Source organism: Salvelinus alpinus, chromosome 22, assembly GCF_045679555.1.
Source record: "Salvelinus alpinus chromosome 22, SLU_Salpinus.1, whole genome shotgun sequence".
In the NCBI taxonomy this organism is placed as follows: domain Eukaryota; kingdom Metazoa; phylum Chordata; class Actinopteri; order Salmoniformes; family Salmonidae; genus Salvelinus; species Salvelinus alpinus.
The window spans coordinates 41,771,169-41,791,753 of record NC_092107.1 but is presented as its reverse complement, the minus strand read 5'-3'; the positions used below and the strand labels follow the sequence as shown (position 1 = coordinate 41,791,753).

Below are 20,585 nucleotides of genomic sequence, written 5' to 3'. Positions count from 1 at the left end.
ACGAATTATCTTTGAAAGACAGGGTCATGAAAAAGTTGAAATTTTTTGCTGAGTTTACATGACAAAGAACAAGAGAAAAACACTCACAAACACCTTGAGGATAATTACCTTAGGGAGTAAGGTCAGGTGCAGAATTATGTCATGTGGTGTCAACAGTTATTATAAATTAGACACTGCAAGTGTCCGTGTCAGACATCAGACTACTATGCAGATCTGGAGTTACATGGCATGTCTTGATAGCTCACTATGCATCTTCTTAATGTGTTTTCTGAATATATGAACGAGATGGAATATGTTCTCTAATCTTTAGATGAAAGGCTTATTGAAAGGGTTATTGTGAGGTGCAGCTTTTGTATTGACATGCCACAAATTGGGCGATGCAGTCGACAGTATTGAAAAAATAATTATGCAAAATTCATTACTTTTGTAATATTCTTTACATGTCCTAAAATCTTGATAGTCATATGTAGTAGGAAATGTAATGTGATCAATCATTTGATATCACTTGTAATATCATTAAGATGCTAATTAAGGATCGGATCCTTTTTTTTAATTTCCCCCTAAAATTACATACCCAAATCTAACTGCCTGTGGCTCAGGACCTGAAGCAAGGATACGCATATTCTTGATACCATTTGAAAGGAAACACTTTGAAGTTTGTGAAAATGGGGATTTAATAATTAACTAATCCTTTATTTCCGCAGGTTGTCTAAGAGGCCATCATCATGTCAGCTGGGAATCACAGCTTTGTGACAGAGTTTGTCATTGTTGGGTTCCCTGGACTTCAGCCAGAGTTCTACGGTCTTGCCTCAACTGTATTATTCTTGGTGTATTTTTGCACTACAGTAGGAAATGTGGTTATTCTTGTATTGTTCGCAACAGACCGGGATCTCCACAAACCCATGTATTTTGTTATTTTACATCTGGTTGTTTCTGATATTCTCTTTAGCACCACCACATTACCAAAGATTATTGCCAGGTATTGGTTTCAAGCAGGAGCCATTTCATTCACAGGTTGTTTTGTCCAGATGTACTTAGTGCACTATTTGGGAACTGTAAATTCATACATTCTATTTATAATGGCTTTAGACCGATATGTTTCAATCTGTTTCCCGCTCAGATATCCAATGATTATCAAAAACTCCACTATTCATATTCTCAGTACTACTGCTTGGATTGTTGCGAAAGCCGGCCCATTGATGATGGTAATTAGGGCCTATCCTCTTCCTTACTGTGACTCAAACAAAATCATGCAGTGCTACTGTGATCATATCGCTATAACAACGCTTGCATGCACTGATAGGGCCCCTTATAGTTTTCCTGCTTTTGTTGTAGCAATGGTGGTATTACTGGGACCTCTTGCTTTTATTATATTCTCATATTGCTCTATTATTGTGGCAGTTGTTCAGATTGCGAGCACACAAGGCCGCCTCAAAACCCTTTCTACCTGCAGTGGTCAGCTGATCATCATTGCACTGTATTATCTCCCCAGGTGTTTTATTTATCTGTCCAGTAATATCGGCATTAGATTCAGCACTGATTTACGTATTGTTATTATCATGTTGTATAGCCTGCTCCCTCCCATGATCAATCCACTGATTTACTGTTTCAAAACAAAATATATAAAACAGAGCTTGATGAAAAGATTCAAGAGATCAACTGATCCCCAGAAGGAGAGGGTCTCTGCTGTATCTTGATGATTTATGTAACACATCTCCTCAAATTGGTTTGCAATTGTTTGAATTCATCCAATTCATTATGGCGTACATATGCTTAATGATTGAGTATTCTTTATAAAAACAAAATCTATTAAAACAAAAATGTATTTATCTATTTTTACCACATGTATTTTTATTTAGAATTGTTGACTCAACACTGAATTGCTTAGTAAAAGTTAGAATTTGAAAGTTGGTGAACACATCAGTTAACATCACTAAACAATGTCAATATCATTTATAAAGCTAGAATCTGCTGTTGCTAGATTTTTGGTACGTATAAATGAATAATACATTTTAAAATACGTCTACATGAATGTGGATGCGACCATGATCACGGGTAGTCCTGAGTGAATCGTGAATCCTGAATAATGAATAATGACGAGTGAAAACGTTACAGATGCACAAATATCACACCCCACCAAAAATGATAACCTCCCCTGTTATTGGGCACAAACCAAGCAGAAACACAACCCAAACAAACAGCAAATGCATCCAACAAGTTTGTAGATTCACACGCTCGATATAATCATTGCATGCTAGGAATATGGGACCAAATACTCAAACTTTTGACGACTTGAATACACAAATTTGTGAATTTGTCCCAATACTTTTGGTCCCCTAATGGGGGGGGATATGTACAAAAAGTGCTTTCATTTCTAAACGGTTCCCCCCATATGGATGAAAATGCCCTCAAATTAAAGCTGACAGTCTGCACTTTAACCTCATAGTCATTGTATCGTTTCAAATACAAAGTGCTGGAGTTAAGAGCTAAAACAACAACAAAATTGTCACTCTCCGAATACATTTGGGGCTCACTGTAACGTAGATTAAAAAACATGAGCTGGAGCACACCCAGAAAAATGTGTTTGTGTGGAAGTGCTGACTAACGGCGAATAAACTATCAAAATAAAGAAAGTCGCACACTCCATGTATAAACTCCCAGCAATTTAATGGGTATTTACAAACGTTTCGGCATCACTGTGCCTTCCTCAGGGTGTCCGAATAGTTTTGGCGCTCACTGTAACGTATACATTCCTCATGAGCTTAGTTCAGCTGTTTGACTCATTTACAACCCAAAATAAGATTGTTTTTCTCCAACGTTTGTAAACAACGTAAATGTAAGCCAACACTGTAAGCCTTAAAACATGGTTACAACTGTCACGTTCTGACCTTAGTTCCTTTTTTATGTCTTTATTTTAGTTTGGTCAGGGCGTGAGTTGGGGTGGGCATTCTATGTTGTTTTTCTATGTTTTGTTCTGTTGTTAGATTTCTATGGGCCTAGTATGGTTCTCAATCAGAGGCAGGTGTCAGTCGTTGTCTCTGATTGGGAGCCATATTTAGGTAGCCTGTTTTTCATTGTGTGTGGTGGGTGACTGTTTCCTGTTGTAGTGTTTGTTTCACATGTCAGGACTGTTTCGGTTTTCGGTATTATTCACGTTGTTATTTTGTATTTTTCAGTGTTCAGTTTTAATAAATTAAAATGGACACTTAGCACGCTGCGTATTGGTTCGATCCTTGGTACTCCTAAGACGAAGAGGACGAGAACCGTTACAACTAAAATGTTGATATCATTAAACGCATTAAAAAAGTCACGACTAGGCTGAATTAAACAGGATATGCGGTAACAATTTTATAAATACCGACAGACAATTTGTTCGTTTGACATGGTGGGATCTTTTTGTGTTGGTAAAATGAACTAGGTAACACATTGCAGTGGACACGCCTTTTTGTACAAATAGTGATATAATAATATCGAAGCAAACTTGGAGTCACGCGATGATATGTTGTGTGGTCCTCCCACTATGACTCGGGAAACCATGCCGTTTATTAGACTACAGATTAAATAAATTGTGATGAACTTCACAGGGTGGTGAAAGTGCACCTGATGATCTTGACGTTCCATTCCAATAATTATCAAGGGTCTTATTCTTGTGACATGATGATGGATGGTTGGCTGCCATTGGACACATAAAAACAATAACGCTCATATCCATGATAATCGAATGTAGGTAGCCTATACACACTGTATCTGCAGGCTTTTGGCTACAGCACACATGCCAAGACTAGAGTGGGCACATTTGCTATAGTATATAACACAACAGTTTTTGTGACAAAACCATCAGAACAGTTGAAAATGCGAAGGAAACCAATTTAACTTGTATTTTTCATTGGGCGCATGGGAATTTAACCACAAACCTTATTTTTATATGTAGTACTTCATCACGCACAGTCTTGTATCCACAATAAGTGAGTTTGATGGGAACACATCTCTGGTGGAAATCTATCTCATATTGGATTGAAACCTAGTGATGGTCATTCCTTGCATCAATGGCTATGTCTATGAATTTGAAACTGGTTACATTTCTACAGGCCTATCCCTCAGCTTTTTACCATAACAGAGGCGGGTGGTCACTTTGATATTGTTTCTACAAAGGATTCTAGCTATAAGGTGATTTCTAATAAAGATACCAGAATAGCACAATATCAACATTACTCTTTATTGTTGATGCAGTGCCATAATGTGCCATAATTGTATCTGAAGCAAAGGTTGTATGTACACTATGATTGAATTCCGGCCTTGCAAGTAAAACATGCAAGCATCATTAGGCCAATTCCATTTCTCCTTCTACCTCCTTGCCAAAGTGTGCACTTGTTCACTCCCTCATGGACCGTCAAAGAAAGGACAAGTTTATGTAATATAGTAGAGGATCTCCTTTCATAGAGACATAAGGGACTGTAACATATTCTGTTTTATGGAAGCATGGCTCTCTCCAGATATATTGTCCCCATCCATATAGCCAGCGGGGTTCTCCGTTCTTTGCGATAACAGGAAGAAAGAACTCTCAGGGAAAAACAGATGTGGATGGGTATGTCTCATGATTAACAACTCACGGTGTGGTTGTGGTAATGTACAGGAACTCAAATCATTTTGTTCTCTAGAATACCTTAGCAAATGTCAACTGCAATACCTCTAGAGAGAATTTTCTTGATTATTGTCACTGCCGTGTATATTCCCCCCAAGACGACACCACAACAGCGCTAAAGGAACTACACTGGACTTTGTGCAAACACATCTCTTGTGCGAAAGCCTGGGAGAGCAATTTCTCCTTTCCCTTTGGGGACGGCTACAAGAACCTAATTTCGGAAAATCAGATCATGCCTTCATCCTGCACCTCTCCGCCTATAGGCAGAAACTTAATCAGGAATCTCCTGTGGTAAGGAGTGTTCAACATTGGTGTGACCAATCGGAATCTATTCTTCAAGACTGTTTTGATCACGCGTACAGGGAAATGTTCCGGGTTGCCTCTGGGAAGAGTATCGACGTGAACACTAACTCGGTGACTGGGCTCATTAGGAAGTGCAAAGAAGATGTTTATTGATTAGATTAGATCTTATCCAAACCAAAAACAGTGGATAGATGGCAGAATTCACACAAAACTGAAAGGGCAAACCACCGCTTTTAACGACAGCAAGGTCACGGCAAGGTCATGAACTTGTACAAACAGACCAGCTTTGACCTCCGTAAGGCAACAGAAGAGACAAAACGACAGTACAGGGACAAGTGGACTCGCAATTCAATGGCTCAATCAAGAGATGCATGTGGAAAGGACTCCAGACAATCACGGTTTATAAAGGGACAAACTAAACACCTTCGCCTCTCATGGAAAACAGCCAGCCACTGACGTGAGCCCCCGTCACTCATGAGGACTGTGTCCTCCCAATTTCCGTGGCCGATGAAAGTAAGACATTCAAGCGTGTTAACCTTCACATGGTGTCATGGTTCCACCTGTAACCAGAGGGCAGCAGAAAAAGTCCTAGAGACGGTAATGCCACTCAGGTGTGTCCAATTTACTCATTATGATTTTCCTGTTAACTTCTTTGGGGTAGGGGGCAGTATTTTCACGTCCGGATGAAAAGCATGCCCAGAGTAATTGGCCTGCTACAAAGCCATAAAAGCTAGAATATGCATATTATTGGTAGATTTGGATAGAAAACACTCTGAAGTTTCTAAAACTGTTTGAAAACCTGAGAAGAAATCCAGCCAGGAAGTGGGAAATCTGAGGTTGGTCGATTTTCAACTCAGCTACTATTGGAGATACAGTGGGATATTGGTAATGTTGCACTTCCCAAGGCTTCTACTAGATGTCAACAGTCTTTAGAACCTTGTCTGATGCTTCTACTGTGAAGTGGGGGTGAATGAGAGGGGAATGAGTCAGAGGTCTGCCAGCAGCCATGAGCTGACCATGCTCTGACCATGCGCGTTCACATGAGAGTTCGCTCCCGTTCCATTTGCTTTTCTGAAGACAAAGGAATTCTCCGGTTGGAACATTATTGAAGAATTATGTTAAAAACATCCTAAAGCCTAAAGATTGATTCAATACTTCGTTTGTCATGTTTTTATGGTCTGTAATATAACTTTTTTAACTTCTCGTCCGTACTTTCCGCTGGACTTGCCCGCGCGTCTTGAGTTTGGAAAGTGTACTGAACGCTAGAACAACAAGGAGGAATTTGGACATAAATGATGGACATTATCGAACAAAACAAACATTTCTTGTGGAACTGGGATTCCTGGGAGTGCATTCTGATGAAGATCATCAAAGGTAAGTGAATGTTTATAATGTTATTTATGACTTCTGTTGACTGCAAAATATGGCGGATATATTTGTGTCTTGATTGGGCTCTGAGCGCCGACTCAGATTATTGCATGGTTTGCTTTTTCCGTAAAGCTTTTTTGAAATCTGACACAGCGGTTGCATTAAGGAGAAGTGCATATAAAATTCCATGCATAACAGTTGTATCTTTTAGCAATGTTTATTATGAGTATTCCTGTAAATTGATGTGGCTCTCTGCAAAATCAATGGATGTTTTGGAACTTCTGAACGTAACGCGCCAATGTAAACTCTGATTTTTGGATATAAATATTAACTTTACTGAACAAAACATACATGTATTGTGTAACATGAAGTCCTATAAGTGTCATCTGATGAAGATCATCAAAGGTTAGTGATTCATTTTATCTATATTTCTGCTTTTTGTGAATCCTCTCTTTGGCTGGAAAAATGGCTGTGTTATTCTGTGAATAGGCACTCACCTAACATAATCGTTTGGTTTGCTTTCGTCGTAAAGCCTTTTTGAAATTGGACACTGTGGCTGGATTTACAACAAGTGTATCTTTAAAATGGTGTAAAATACATGTATGTTTGAGGAATTTTAATTATGGGATTTCTGTTGTTTTGAATTTGGCGCCCTGCAGTTTCACTGGCTGTTGAAGAGGTGGGACGCTACCGTCTCACGTACCCTAGAGAGAGGTGTGTTTTCTGCTGTCCTTTGCAGAAGCTTGAATTGAGCACCCCAAGCCCCCTGAGCCCAACTTTGAGGAGCCTAGGCAGCTGGAACGCACACGTCTGTGCCCACAGGAACGTGACAGGTGCATGCGTGGCGGCTGCTGCCTCTACTGCGGAGGTCTCGGCCATCTCCGTTCTACATGCCCAGAGTTGATAGGAAATGCAGGGGCTCGCCAGGACCCTGACCAGCTGTGCTGTTACACCCCAGCTACCCAGTCACCATCTGACACTACCCGCAAACCACCATTTGGACAACCATCAGCACCACATTTAAGCCTTCGTGGACTCCAGGGCCGCGGATAATTTAATTGACCAAGACTTCACCAGAGAATTACAAATCCCCTGCGTGAAATGTCCCATCCCTCTGCAGATTCAAGCTCTCGATGGACGCACCATCGGCTCTGGCCAGGTGGAATATCACACCCAGCCCATTCTAATACAGGTTGGGGTGAACCACTCAGAGACTCTTAGTTTTCTTTTGGTCACTGCTCCCGAGAACAACCGTGCAGGAGGCATCTCGAGTCCTGAGACGCCTCCTGCAGAGCCAACTATATGTCAAGAAGTGTACCACGTATCCCAAGTGTGAGTTCCACGTATCCCAAGTTTCCTTCCTGGATCACAACATTTCTACCACAGGCATCCAAATGTACCCCGTAAAGGTTGGGGCGGTCGCCGACTGGCCCCGTCCCACCTCACTCAAGCAGGTCCAGCGGTTCCTCAGGTTTGTCAATTTTACAGGCGTTTTATACGCAACTTTGGTGCGGTGGCAGCACCTCTCATGGTACTAACCCGCAAGTCCCAGACCCATTTTTGTTGGACTCCTGAGGTTGACCGGGCATTCATGGAGCTCAAGGGACGTTTCACCTCTGGACCCATCCTCATTCATCCTGATCCTACTCGTCCATTTGTGGTAGAGGTGGCTGCCTCGGACACCGGAGCAGGGGCGGTCCTTTCATAGCAGAACGAGGAGGACAAGAAACTGCACCCATGTGAATTTCTCTCCAAGCAGTTCACGCCAACGGAACGCAACTATGATGTAGGCAACCAGGAGCTCTTGGCAGTTAAGTGGTACCTTGAGGGGTGGAGACACTGGTTGGAAGGGGCACCTCATCCTTTCGTGATCTGGACGGACCATAAGAACTTGGTCACCATTCAAGAATCCAAGAGCTTGAACTCTCGTCACGCTAGGTGGGCTCTATTTTTTAACAGGGTCGTTTTCACACTAGCCTATCGCCCGTGATCCAGAATCAGAAATCAGACGCCCTGTCCCGCCAACACGATGTCTATAACGAGGAGAGGGACTCTGATCTCATCATCCTCAGCTCCCGCATTGTGGCCCCTGTGATATGGAGAATTGAGACCACGGTCCGACAAGCCCAGACCCGAGAACCTGACCCCAGCGGGAGACCCACTGATATACTTTACGTTCTGTGATCAGCCTATTCCCAAGTACTACAATGTGGACACTCCTCTAAATTGTCTGGGCATCCAGAGGTTAATCAGACACTGGAGTTCCTGATTAGGAAATTCTGGTGGCCCAACATGATTGAGGATGTGAGATCCTTTGTTGCGGCCTGTTCCACCTGTGCCCAAAGCAAGTCCTCACAACAACGACTGTCTGGGTTGCTCCAACCTCTGCCCATCCCCAGCCGGACCTGGTCCCACCTGTCTGTAGACTTTATCACAGGGGTACCTCCATCTCAAGGGCTTACCACTAAGCTCAACGCATCAGCGGGTGCACACTGCCTTCCCTCCAGGACATCTACAGCACACAGTGTAACAGGAAGGCCAAGAAGTTAATCATGGACCTCAGCCACCCAAGCCATGGCCTGTTCACCCCACTACCATCTAGAAGGTGGAGATAGTACAGGTGCATCAAAACTGGGACGAGAGATTGAAAACAACTTCTCTCTCCAGGCCATCTAGAGCAACATTTTTATGGAATGATCTGCCAATCCATGTGAGAGTCTCATCTCTTCAGTAGGTGAATGGCAAGGCACTGGAGTGACGAACCACCTTTGCTGTCTCTACCTGGCCGGCTCCCCACTGTCCACTGGGATTCTCTGCCTCTAACCCTCTGAGTCACTGGCTTGCTAGTGCTCTCCCATTCCGTCCCTAGGAGGGGTGCATCACATCGTACCAGGTATTTGTTCACTGGTTTGGCACCCCCCGGGCTCGTGCAGTGGGGGAGATCTTCATGGGTTATACTCCGCCTTGACTCAGGGTAGAAAGTTGGTGGCCTCTTTTTATTTATTTTTTTATTTCACCTTTATTTAACCAGGTAGGCTAGTTGAGAACAAGTTCTCATTTGCAACTGCGACCTGGCCAAGATAAAGCATAGCATAGAATAAATAAAACATACAGTCAATAATACAGTAGAAAAATAAGTCTATATACAATGTGAGCAAATGAGATGAGATAAGGGAGGTAAAGGCAAAAAAAGTTCATGGTGGCAAGGTAAATACAATATAGCAAGTAAAACACTGGAATGGTAGATTTGCAGTGGAAAAATGTGCAAAGTAGAAATATAAATAATGGGGTGCAAAGGAGCAAAATAAATAAATAAATACAGTAGGGGGAAAAATTATAGATGGGCTATGTACAGGTGCAGTAATCTGTGAGCTGCTCTGACAGCTGGTGCTTAAAGCTAGTGAGGGAGATAAGTGTGTCTAGCTTCAGAGATTTTTGCAGTTCGTTCCAGTCATTGGCAGCAGAGAACTGGAAGGAAAGACGACCAAAGGAGGAATTGGCTTTGGGGGTGACCAGTGAGATATAGCTGCTGGAGCGCGTGCTACGAGTGGGTGCTGCTATGGTGACCAGTGAGCTGAGATAAGGCGGGGCTTTACCTAGCAGAGACTTGTAGATAACCTGTAGCCAGTGGGTTTGGCGACGAGTATGAAGCAAGGGCCAACCAATGAGAGCGTACAGGTCGCAATGGTGGATAGTGTATGGGGCTTTGGTGACAAAACGGATGGCACTGTAATAGACTGCATCCAGTTTGTTGAGTAGAGTGATGGAGGCTATTTTATCGATGACATCACCGAAGTCGAGGATCGGTAGGATGGTCAGTTTTACGAGGGTATGTTTGGCAGCATGAGTGAAGGATGCTTTGTTGCAATATAGGAAGCCGATTCTAGATTTAATTTTGGATTGGAGATGCTTAATGTGAGTCTGGAAGGAGAGTTTACAGACTAACCAGACACCTAGGTATTTGTAGTTGTCCACGTATTCTAAGTCAGAGCCGTCCAGAGTAGTGATGCTGGACGGGCGAGCAGGTGCGGGCAGTGATCGGTTGAATAGCATGCATTTAGTTTTACTTGCGTTTAAGAGCAGTTGGAGGCCACGAAAGGAGAGTTGTCTGGCAATGAAGCTCGTCTGGAGGTTAGTTAACACAATGTCCAAAGAGGTGCCAGAAGTATACAGAATGGTGTCGTCTGTGTAGAGGTGTATCAGAGAATGACCAGCAGCAAGAGCAACATCATTGATGTATACTGTATACAGAGAAGAGAGTCGGCCCGAGGATTGAACCATGTGGCACCCCCATAGAGACTGCCAGAGGTCCGGACAACAGTCCCTCCGACTTGACACACTGAACTCTATCAGAGAAGTAGTTGGTAAACCAGGCGAGGCAATCATTTGATAAACCAAGGCTGTCGAGTCTGCCAATAAGAATGTGGTGATTGACAGAGTCGAAAGCCTTGGCCAGGTCGATGAATATGGCTGCGCAGTAATGTCTCTTATCGATGGCGGTTATGATGTCGTTTAGGACCTTGAGCGTGGCTGAGGTGCACCCATGACCAGCTCTGAAACCAGATTGCATAGCGGAGAAGGTACGGTGGGATTCAAAATGGTCGGTAATCTGTTTCTTGATCTTAATATCCCTCTGCTGGTGTGGGGGTTGTACTTTGGCAAAGTGGGTGGGGTAATATCCTGCCTGGTTGGCTCTGTCCACGGGTACAGTGTCCCTCAACCCCCTGGTCTCAGTCTCCAGTATCTATGCTGCAATAGTCTGTGTGCTGGGGGGCTAGTCAGTCTGTCCTATCTGGTATTTTTCTCCTGTCTTATATGCTGTCCTGTGTGATAAGTAAACTCATAATTCTCCCATCTCTCTCTCTCTCTCTCTCTCTCTCTCTCTGAGGGTAAAGGTGATGGACTGGCCAAGCATGTCTCCAGACCTAAACCCTATTGAGCATCTGTGGGGCATCCTCAAACGGAAGGTGGAGGAGTGCAAGGTCTCTAACATCCACCAGCTCCGTGATGTCGTCATGGAGGAGTGGAAGAGGACTCCAGTGGCAACCTGTGAAGCTCTGGTGAACTCCATGCCCAAGAGGGTTAAGGCAGTGCTGGAAAATGATGGTGGCCACACAAAATATTGACACTTTGGGCCCAATTTGGACATTTTCACTTAGGGGTGTACTCACTTTTGTTGCCAGCGGTTTAGACATTAATGGCTGTGTGTTGAGTTATTTTGAGGGGACAGCAAATTTACACTGTTATACAAGCTGTACACTCACTACTTTACATTGTAGCAAAGTGTCATTTCTTCAGTGTTATCACATGAAAGGATATACTCAAATATTTACAAAAATGTGAGGGGTGTACTCACTTTTGTGATATACTGTATATTCATATTCCCGACTCTGGTCCGGAAGCTAGGTTCCTGCAATTCTATCCATTTTGTCATGGGATTTTGTACTGTGTATTTAAATACTGTATTCTCGACATAACACATTCCAATAATTCTAGTACTGGACATTGCATTTCAGTTAAACTGTTTATACACACCGCATATTTTGTTATACTATGCTGGATTCTTGACATAGCTCACTCTAATATATGCACTGCTGTACATATCATTCTTAGTGTATCTACTGCTGTACATATCATTCTTAGTGTATTTACTGCTGTACATATCATTCTTAGTAAACTCAGCAAAAAAAGAAACGTCCTCTCACTGTCAAGTGCGTTTACTTTCAGCAAACTTAACATGTGTAAATATTTGTATGAACAAAACAAGATTCAGCAACCGAGACATAAACTGAACAAGATCCACAGACATGTGACAAACAAAAATGGAATTATGTGTCCCTGAAAAAAGGGGGGGGGGGGGGCAAAATCATAAGTAACAGTCAGTATCTGGTGTGGCCACCAGCTGCATTATGTACTGCAGTGCATCTCCGCCTCATGGACTGCACCAGATTTGCCAGTTCTTGCTGTGAGATGTTACCCCACTCTTCCACCAAGGCACTTGCAAGTTCCCGGACATTTCTGGGTGGGGGGAATGGCCCTAGCCCTCACCCTCCAGTCCAACAGGTCCCAGATGTGCCCAATGGGTTTGAGATCCGAGCTATTCGCTGGCCATGGCAGAACACTGACATTCCTGTCTTGCAGGAAATCATGCACAGAACGAGCAGTATGACTGGTGGCATTGTCATGCTGGAGGGTCATGTCAGGATGAGCCTGCAGGAAGGGTACCACATGAGGGAGGAGGATGTATTCCCAGTAACGCACAGCGTTGAGATTGCAATGACAACAAGCTCAGTCCGATGATGCTGTGACACACCACCCCCAGACCATGACGGACCCTCCACCTCCAAATCGATCCCACTCCAGAGTACAGGCCTCGGTGTAACGCTCATTCCTTCAAAGATAAACGCGAATCCGACCATCCCCCCTGGTAAGACAAAACCACGACTCGTCAGTGAAGAACACTTTTTGCCAGTCCTGTTTGGTCCAGCGACGGTGGGTTTGTGCCCATTGGCGACGTTGTTGCCGGTGATGTCTGGTGAGGACCTGCCTTACAACAGGCCAACAAGCCCTCAGTCCAGCCTCTCGCAGCCTATTGCAGACAGTCTGAGCACTGATGGAGGGATTGTGCATTCCTGGTGTAACTCGGGCAGTTGTTGCCATCCTGTACCTGTCCCGCAGGTGTGATGTTCGGATGTACCGATCCTGTGCAGGTGTTGTTACACATGGTCTGCCACTGCGAGGACAATCAGCTGTCCGTCTTGTCTCCCTGTAGCGCTGTCTTCGGCGTCTCACAGGATGGACATTGCAATGTATTGCCCTGGCCGCATCTGCAGTCTTCATGCATCCTTGCAGCATGCCTAAGGCACGTTCACGCAGATTAGCAGGGACCCTGGGCATCTTTCTTTTGGTGTTTTTCAGAGTCAGTAGAAAGTTTTCATAACTGTGACCTTAATTGCCTACCGTCTGTAAGCTGTTAGTGTCTTAATGACCGTTCCACAGGTGCATGTTCATTAATTGTTTATGGTTCATTGAACAAGCATGGGAAACAGTGTTTAAACCCTTTACAATGAAGATCTATCTAGTTATTTGGATTTTTATGAATTATCTTTGAAAGACAGGGTCCTGAAAAAGGGACGTTTCCTTTTTTGCTGAGTTTATACTGTATCTACTGCTGTACATATCATTCTTAGTATATCTTGTGTAAATTAATTCGGTGTTTAAACTATATGTATAAATTGTATTTGGGTTTCGGTTACAGTGCTGTTTGGGTTGTTAATTGGATTACTGTTGGCGCTATTTGGGTTGCTAATTGGATTACTGTTAGAGCTATTTGGGTTGCTAATTGGATTACTGTTACAGTGCTTTATAGGTTGTTAATTGGATTACTGTTACAGTACTTTATAGGTTGTTAATTGGATTACTGTTACAGTGCTTTATAGGTTGTTAATTGGATTACTGTTACAGTACTTTATAGGTTGTTAATTGGATTACTGTTACAGTACTTTATAGGTTGTTAATTGGATTACTGTTACAGTGCTTTATAGGTTGTTAATTGGATTACTGTTAAAGTGCTTTATAGGTTGTTAATTGGATTACTGTTACAGTACTTTATAGGTTGTTAATTGGATTACTGTTACAGTACTTTATAGGTTGTTAATTGGATTACTGTTACAGTGCTATATAGGTTGTTAATTGGATTACTGTTACAGTGCTTTATAGGTTGTTAATTGGATTACTGTTACAGTGCTATATAGGTTGTTAATTGGATTACTGTTACAGTGCTTTATAGGTTGTTAATTGGATTACTGTTACAGTACTTTATAGGTTGTTAATTGGATTACAGTTACAGTGCTATATAGGTTGTTAATTGGATTACTGCTACAGTGCTTTATAGGTTGTTAATTGGATTACTGTTACAGTGCTTTATAGGTTGTTAATTGGATTACTGTTACAGTGCTTTATAGGTTGTTAATTGGATTACTGTTACAGTGCTTTATAGGTTGTTAATTGGATTACTGTTACAGTGCTTTATAGGTTGTTAATTGGATTACTGTTACAGTGCTTTATAGGTTGTTAATTGGATTACTGTTACAGTGCTATATAGGTTGTTAATTGGATTACTGTTACAGTACTTTATAGGTTGTTAATTGGATTACTGTTACAGTGCTATATAGGTTGTTAATTGGATTACTGTTACAGTGCTTTATAGGTTGTTAATTGGATTACTGTTACAGTGCTTTATAGGTTGTTAATTGGATTACTGTTACAGTGCTTTATAGGTTGTTAATTGGATTACTGTTACAGTACTTTATAGGTTGTTAATTGGATTACTGTTACAGTGCTTTATAGGTTGTTAACCAGAAACCGTGGATGGATGGCGGCATTCGCGTAAAACTGAAAGCACAAACCATCGCATTTAACCATGGAAAGAAGACTGGGAATATGGCAGAATATAAACAGTGTAGTTTTTCCCTCCGCAAGGCAATCAAACAAGCAAAATGTCGGTACAGGGACAAAGTGGAGTTGCAATTCAACGGCTCAGACACGAGACATATGTGGCAGGGTCTACAGGAAATCACGGACTACAAAAAGAAAACCAGCCACGTCACGGACACCAATTTAACACATTTGTCCGCTTTGAGTGTAATACAGTGTCACTGTCGCCACCCGCTAACAAGGACTGCAGCCCCCCCCCCCCCTCTCCTTCTCCGTGGCCGACATGAGTAAGACATTTAAACGTGTTAACCCTCGCAAGGATGCTGGCCCAGCCGGTATCCCTAGCCGCGTCCTCAGAGCATGCGTAGACCAGCTGGCTGGTGTGTTTACGGACGTATTCAATCAATCCTTATCCCAGTCTGCTGTCCCCACATGCTTCAAGATGGCCACCATTAAATCCAAAGGGGTCATCACCATGTTGGTCTCCCATAGCAGCTAGCTAGCTTTATGAGACAGATTAAGATATTAAGATAGCCAACTATCTACCTTTTATCATTAAGTATGATGAAATAAAAACATGTCTTTGAATACTTTGTGTTTTGTGTAGATATTTTGCATCATTACATCATGATTGAAATAAATAAATGACAAAGAACAAGAGAAAACCCCTCACAAACACTTTGAGGATAATTACCTTAGGGAGTAAGGTCAGGTGCAGAATTATGTCATGTGGTGTCAACAGTTATTATAAATTGGACACTGCAAGTGTCCGTGTCAGACATCAGAATTGGGTAAGCCCTGATTTACTACTATGCAGATCTGGAGTTACATGGCATGTCTTGATAGCTCACTTTATGTATCTTCTTAATGTGTTTTCGGAATATATGAATGAGATGGAATATGTTCTCTAATCTTTAGATGATAACATTGGATAACTTCACTTCATGACACAAGACTCCATTGAAAGATTTATTGTGAGATGCAGCTTTTGTATTGACATGCCACACATTGGGCAAAAATAGGTTGCTGAATAATGGTTATTCATTATTTTAGTATTATTCTTTAAATGTCTTCATATCTTGACAGTAATATGTAGTGGGACATACACTGAGTATACCAAACATTAGGAACACCTTCCTATTACTGAGTTGCATCCCCCTTTTGCCCTCAGAACAGCCTCAATTCATCAGGGCATGGACTCTACAAGGTGTCGAAAATGTTCCACAGGGATGCTGGCCCATGTTGACTCCAATGCTTCCCACAGTTGCGTCGAGTTGGCTGGATGTCCTTTGGGTGGTGGACCATTCTTGATACACACGGGAAACTGTTGAGTGTGAAAAACCCAGCAGCGTTGCAGTTCTTGACACAAACCGCTGCGCCTGGCACCTTCGGCCATACCCTGTTCAAAGGCACTTCAATATTTTGTCTTGCCCATTCAACCTCTGAATGGCACACATACACAATATACTGTATTTCTCAATTGTCTCAAGGCTTAAAAATCCTTCTTTAACCTGTCTCCACCCCTTCATCTACACTGATTGAAGACGATTTAACAAGTGACATCAGTAAGGGATCATAGCTTTCACCTGGATTCACCAGGTCAGTCTGTCATGGAAAGAGCAAGTGTTCTTAATATTTTGTATACTCAGTGTATAACATGATGAAAAATGTCATATCACTTGTAATATCAATAAAATAATGCAACGTTAAAACATACCGGTACGCTAGAAGAGATATGTACATTAACCTATAATGATACATATTGCATTAACATCCTATTAATGTACTTTTCACTCTAAAACGTTTAGTGTCAACAACAAAAAGATTTTACTCCGTTGATATAAAATGTATGAACTTATAATACAACCAATTGTGCTACCTAGTTTTTGCCTGGTTTTGTTAATTCAACTTGAAGTTGACATACTGTAAATTAAAGGTGAAAGGCAGCCTGGTAAGTTAAGTTAGGTCAAATCAAATTGAGTTGACAAAACTAGGCCAAATAAAATGAGCTACAACTTCATACAATATAACATTTTAAGTCATGAGGGTAACTCATATACTTTACGATGAAATGGATAACATTTCCATTTAGATTTCAATGAAGGATTCAATAATTAACTAATCCTTTATTTCCGCAGGTTGTCTAAGAGGCCATCATCATGTCAGCTGGGAATCACAGCTTTGTGACAGAGTTTGTCATTGTTGGGTTCCCTGGGCTTCAGCCAGAGTTCTACGGTCTTGCCTCAACTGTATTATTCTTGGTGTATTTTTGCACTACAGTAGGAAATGTGGTTATTCTTGTATTGTTCGCAACAGACCGGGATCTCCACAAACCCATGTATTTTGTTATTTTACATCTGGTTGTTTCTGATATTCTCTTTAGCACCACCACATTACCAAAGATTATTGCCAGGTATTGGTTTCAAGCAGGAGCCATTTCATTCACAGGTTGTTTTGTCCAGATGTACTTAGTGCACTATTTGGGAACTGTAAATTCATACATTCTATTTATAATGGCTTTAGACCGATATGTTTCAATCTGTTTCCCGCTCAGATATCCAATGATTATCAAAAACTCCACTATTCATATTCTCAGTACTACTGCTTGGATTGTTGCGAAAGCCTGCCCATTGATGATGGTAATTAGGGCCTATCCTCTTCCTTACTGTGACTCAAACAAAATCATGCAGTGCTACTGTGATCATATCGCTATAACAACGCTTGCATGCACTGATAGGGCCCCTTATAGTTTTCCTGCTTTTATCTTTGCCATGCTGGCATTACTGGGACCTCTTGCTTTTATTATATTCTCATATTGCTCTATTATTGTGGCAGTTGTTCAGATTGCGAGCACACAAGGCCGCCTCAAAACCCTTTCTACCTGCAGTGGTCAGCTGATCATCATTGCCCTGTATTATCTCCCCAGGTGTTTTATTTATCTGTCCAGTAATATCGGCATTAGATTCAGCACTGATTTACGTATTGTTATTATCATGTTGTATAGCCTGCTCCCTCCCATGATCAATCCACTGATATACTGTTTCAAGACAAAACATATAAAAACAAGCCTTATGAAAAGATTCAAGAAGTCAATTGCTACACAGAAAGACAATGTATTTGCTGTAAGCCAATGATTAAAGTAGATTTTTAATGAGAGATTGAGTTCTGTTATTATGTTTAGACATACTTGTCCCTACAACAATATTAACTGAGTACCAAATCCTGATTTCAAGCCAAAATGGACATATTTGACCCTAACACTGTGTAACAGTAGCAAACACCTTGGTGGATTGACGCAGATATAGCATGTAGTGTTTATTGTTGTACGAAGAACATTATGTATTTGTTTATTTTAAATCCGGTTGTTTCTGATATTCTCTTTAGTACCACCATATTACCAAAGATGATTGCCAGGTATAGCCAACGATTACATTTGTTTTGAATCAGAGGATTTTTTATTATGTTCAGAATTCCCTACAACAATATAAACTGAGTACCAAATCCTACCTTAAAATCCAAAATGGACATACAAGGAAGGCCTTGATTCTGTTGAACCTGCTCAGTAGGGAACACATTTTGTTAGATTGACACAGACACAGCATGTAGGGTTTCTTGTTGTAGAAAGAGTATTGCGTTACCTCACTGGGTAGTTTTTCCCCTTGTGGCTTTGCCATCTACAGAACTTGTCAACGTCATCACAAATTATTCGGTCACTAAGTAGATAAATTGTGAGCATAAAGATCATTGGTGAAGAGCTTCTCAGGAAGTGTCTTCGTACTCACATTTTAGTTTACTGTAATCGAGGTAAGGACATTTTTCTAACATAATTTATTTGATTTTTGGTGTATCAAACTGAGTACATGGATGATGAGTGATAATGGTACTTCGTTTCTCATTTGATTTGCCAACACCTTATTTGAATGTCTGCTTTTAAACTTCTTACACATATCATTGCTTTGTTTGTTTCCTACTACATTTAGTAAATCCACACATAAGGCCTGTTGTTCATGATTAGTATAGCTTTACAGGTCCTGGTTATACACTATGTAAGTCAATACATTCACATCTAATTAATCATATCAATGTACAAATAACACATTACAATTGTCAAAGGTTTACTGATGGTTATTTACAAACCAAAAATATATACATACGTATATATATATAATAATATGATTGTTGGCATTGTAAAACAATTCTGTCTGTGAGCTGAAATAATTATTGGTAAATGCACAATGGGCCAAATCCTAACATGAAATCTGCACTCATAACATTTCTTTGTTAAAATCTTCTTTTGAAAATATGCATGATTTACATGAAAGTCACATATGTATACTTCAATTTAGGATTTGACACTGCAGTATCATGAGCAATGTTACATTTGATTTGACAAAAACTCTTAGGCTGTTCTAGGTTGTAATGATGGATAATTTACTATAACATAAATGTTAATTACTTTCCAGTGGTGGTTCTAAGAGAACACATCATCATGTCAGTGAGGAATCACAGCTTTGTGACAGGGTTTGTCATCGTTGGGTTCCCGGGTCTTCAGCCAGAGTTCTACGGTCTTGCCTCAACTGTATTATTCCTCGTTTATTGTTGCATTTTAATAGGAAATGTTGTTGTTATCATCTTGTTTGCAACTCATAACGTTCTCCATAAACCAATGTATTTTATCATTTTGAATCTGGTTGTGTCTGACGTACTATTCAGCACCACCACTTTACCAAAGATTATTGCCAGATATTGGTTCCAGGCAGGAGCAATTTCTTTCTTTGGTTGTTTCTTGCAAATGTACTTAGTTCATTATTTTGGATCCGTAACTAGCTTTCTCCTATTGATAATGGCTTTAGACCGATACGTGTCAATCTGTTTCCCGCTCAGATACCCAATGATTGTCAACAACTCAACTATTCATATACTCAATGTGACTGCGTGGGTGCTTGCACACCTTCCCTCTCTTTCAATGGTAATTAGGGCCTATCCTCTTCCTTACTGTGACTCAAACAAAATCATGCAGTGCTACTGTGATCATATCGCTATAACAACGCTTGCATGCACTGATAGGGCCCCTTATAGTTTTCCTGCTTTTGTTGTAGCAATGGTGGTATTACTGGGACCTCTTGCTTTTATTATATTCTCATATTGCTCTATTATTGTGGCAGTTGTTCAGATTGCGAGCACACAAGGCCGCCTCAAAACCCTTTCTACCTGCAGTGGTCAGCTGATCATCATTGCCCTGTATTATCTCCCCAGGTGTTTTATTTATCTGTCCAGTAATATCGGCATTATATTCAGCACTGATTTACGTATTGTTGTTATCATGTTGTATAGCCTGCTCCCTCCCATGATCAATCCACTGATATACTGTCTAAGAACTAAGGAAATAAAACAGATAATGTTCAAGCGTTTTAGACCAATACAAGTGCACGTTCAATAAGGACTAATATATGATTTTTTGTTCAATGAAATAAAAATGCTATACTGTAAATTTGTACATGTGTGCTTTATAAGTGTTGCATTGCTGATTTCCACGGCCTAACTGAGTATAAAGACAAGGGGTTCAGCTTCCACAACAAACAGCTTGTTTGTTATTGTTTCATCACACAATCAACAGTTAGTCCAGCTGAAGTTCCCTACACTCTTAGAGAAAATGTGCTGTCTTGAACCTAAAATGATTATTCGACTATCCCCATAGGATTATTCTTTGAAGAACCGTTTTGGGTTCCATGTAGGATCCTTTCCACAGAGGGTTCTAAATGGACCCCAAAACGGTTCTACGTGGAACCCAAAAAGAGTTCTATCTGGAACCAAAAAGGGGTTAATCTACATTTTC

The 20,585-nt window shown here is 41.2% G+C and overlaps 3 protein-coding genes across 3 annotated transcripts; all 3 read left to right on the top strand.

Annotated features, from left to right (window-relative positions):
• Positions 1-725: 725 nt before the first annotated feature.
• On the top strand, positions 726-8,497 carry LOC139549675 (olfactory receptor 2AT4-like). The gene is made up of 4 exons (XM_071360340.1): positions 726-1,688; positions 7,434-7,645; positions 7,802-8,009; positions 8,273-8,497. The coding sequence occupies exons 1-4, from the start codon at positions 726-728 to the stop codon at positions 8,495-8,497; spliced, it is 1,608 nt and encodes a 535-aa protein (XP_071216441.1).
• Positions 8,498-16,908: 8,411 nt separating this feature from the next.
• Positions 16,909-17,883, top strand: LOC139549810 (olfactory receptor 2AT4-like). Its single transcript, XM_071360561.1, has one exon. The coding sequence runs from the start codon at positions 16,909-16,911 to the stop codon at positions 17,881-17,883; it is 975 nt and encodes a 324-aa protein (XP_071216662.1).
• A 1,352-nt stretch (positions 17,884-19,235) lies between these two features.
• LOC139549538 (olfactory receptor 2AT4-like) lies at positions 19,236-20,189 on the top strand. Its single transcript, XM_071360138.1, has one exon. It carries the CDS (start codon positions 19,239-19,241, stop codon positions 20,187-20,189), a length of 951 nt encoding a protein of 316 aa, XP_071216239.1. The 5' UTR covers positions 19,236-19,238.
• The last annotated feature ends 396 nt before the right edge of the window (positions 20,190-20,585 follow it).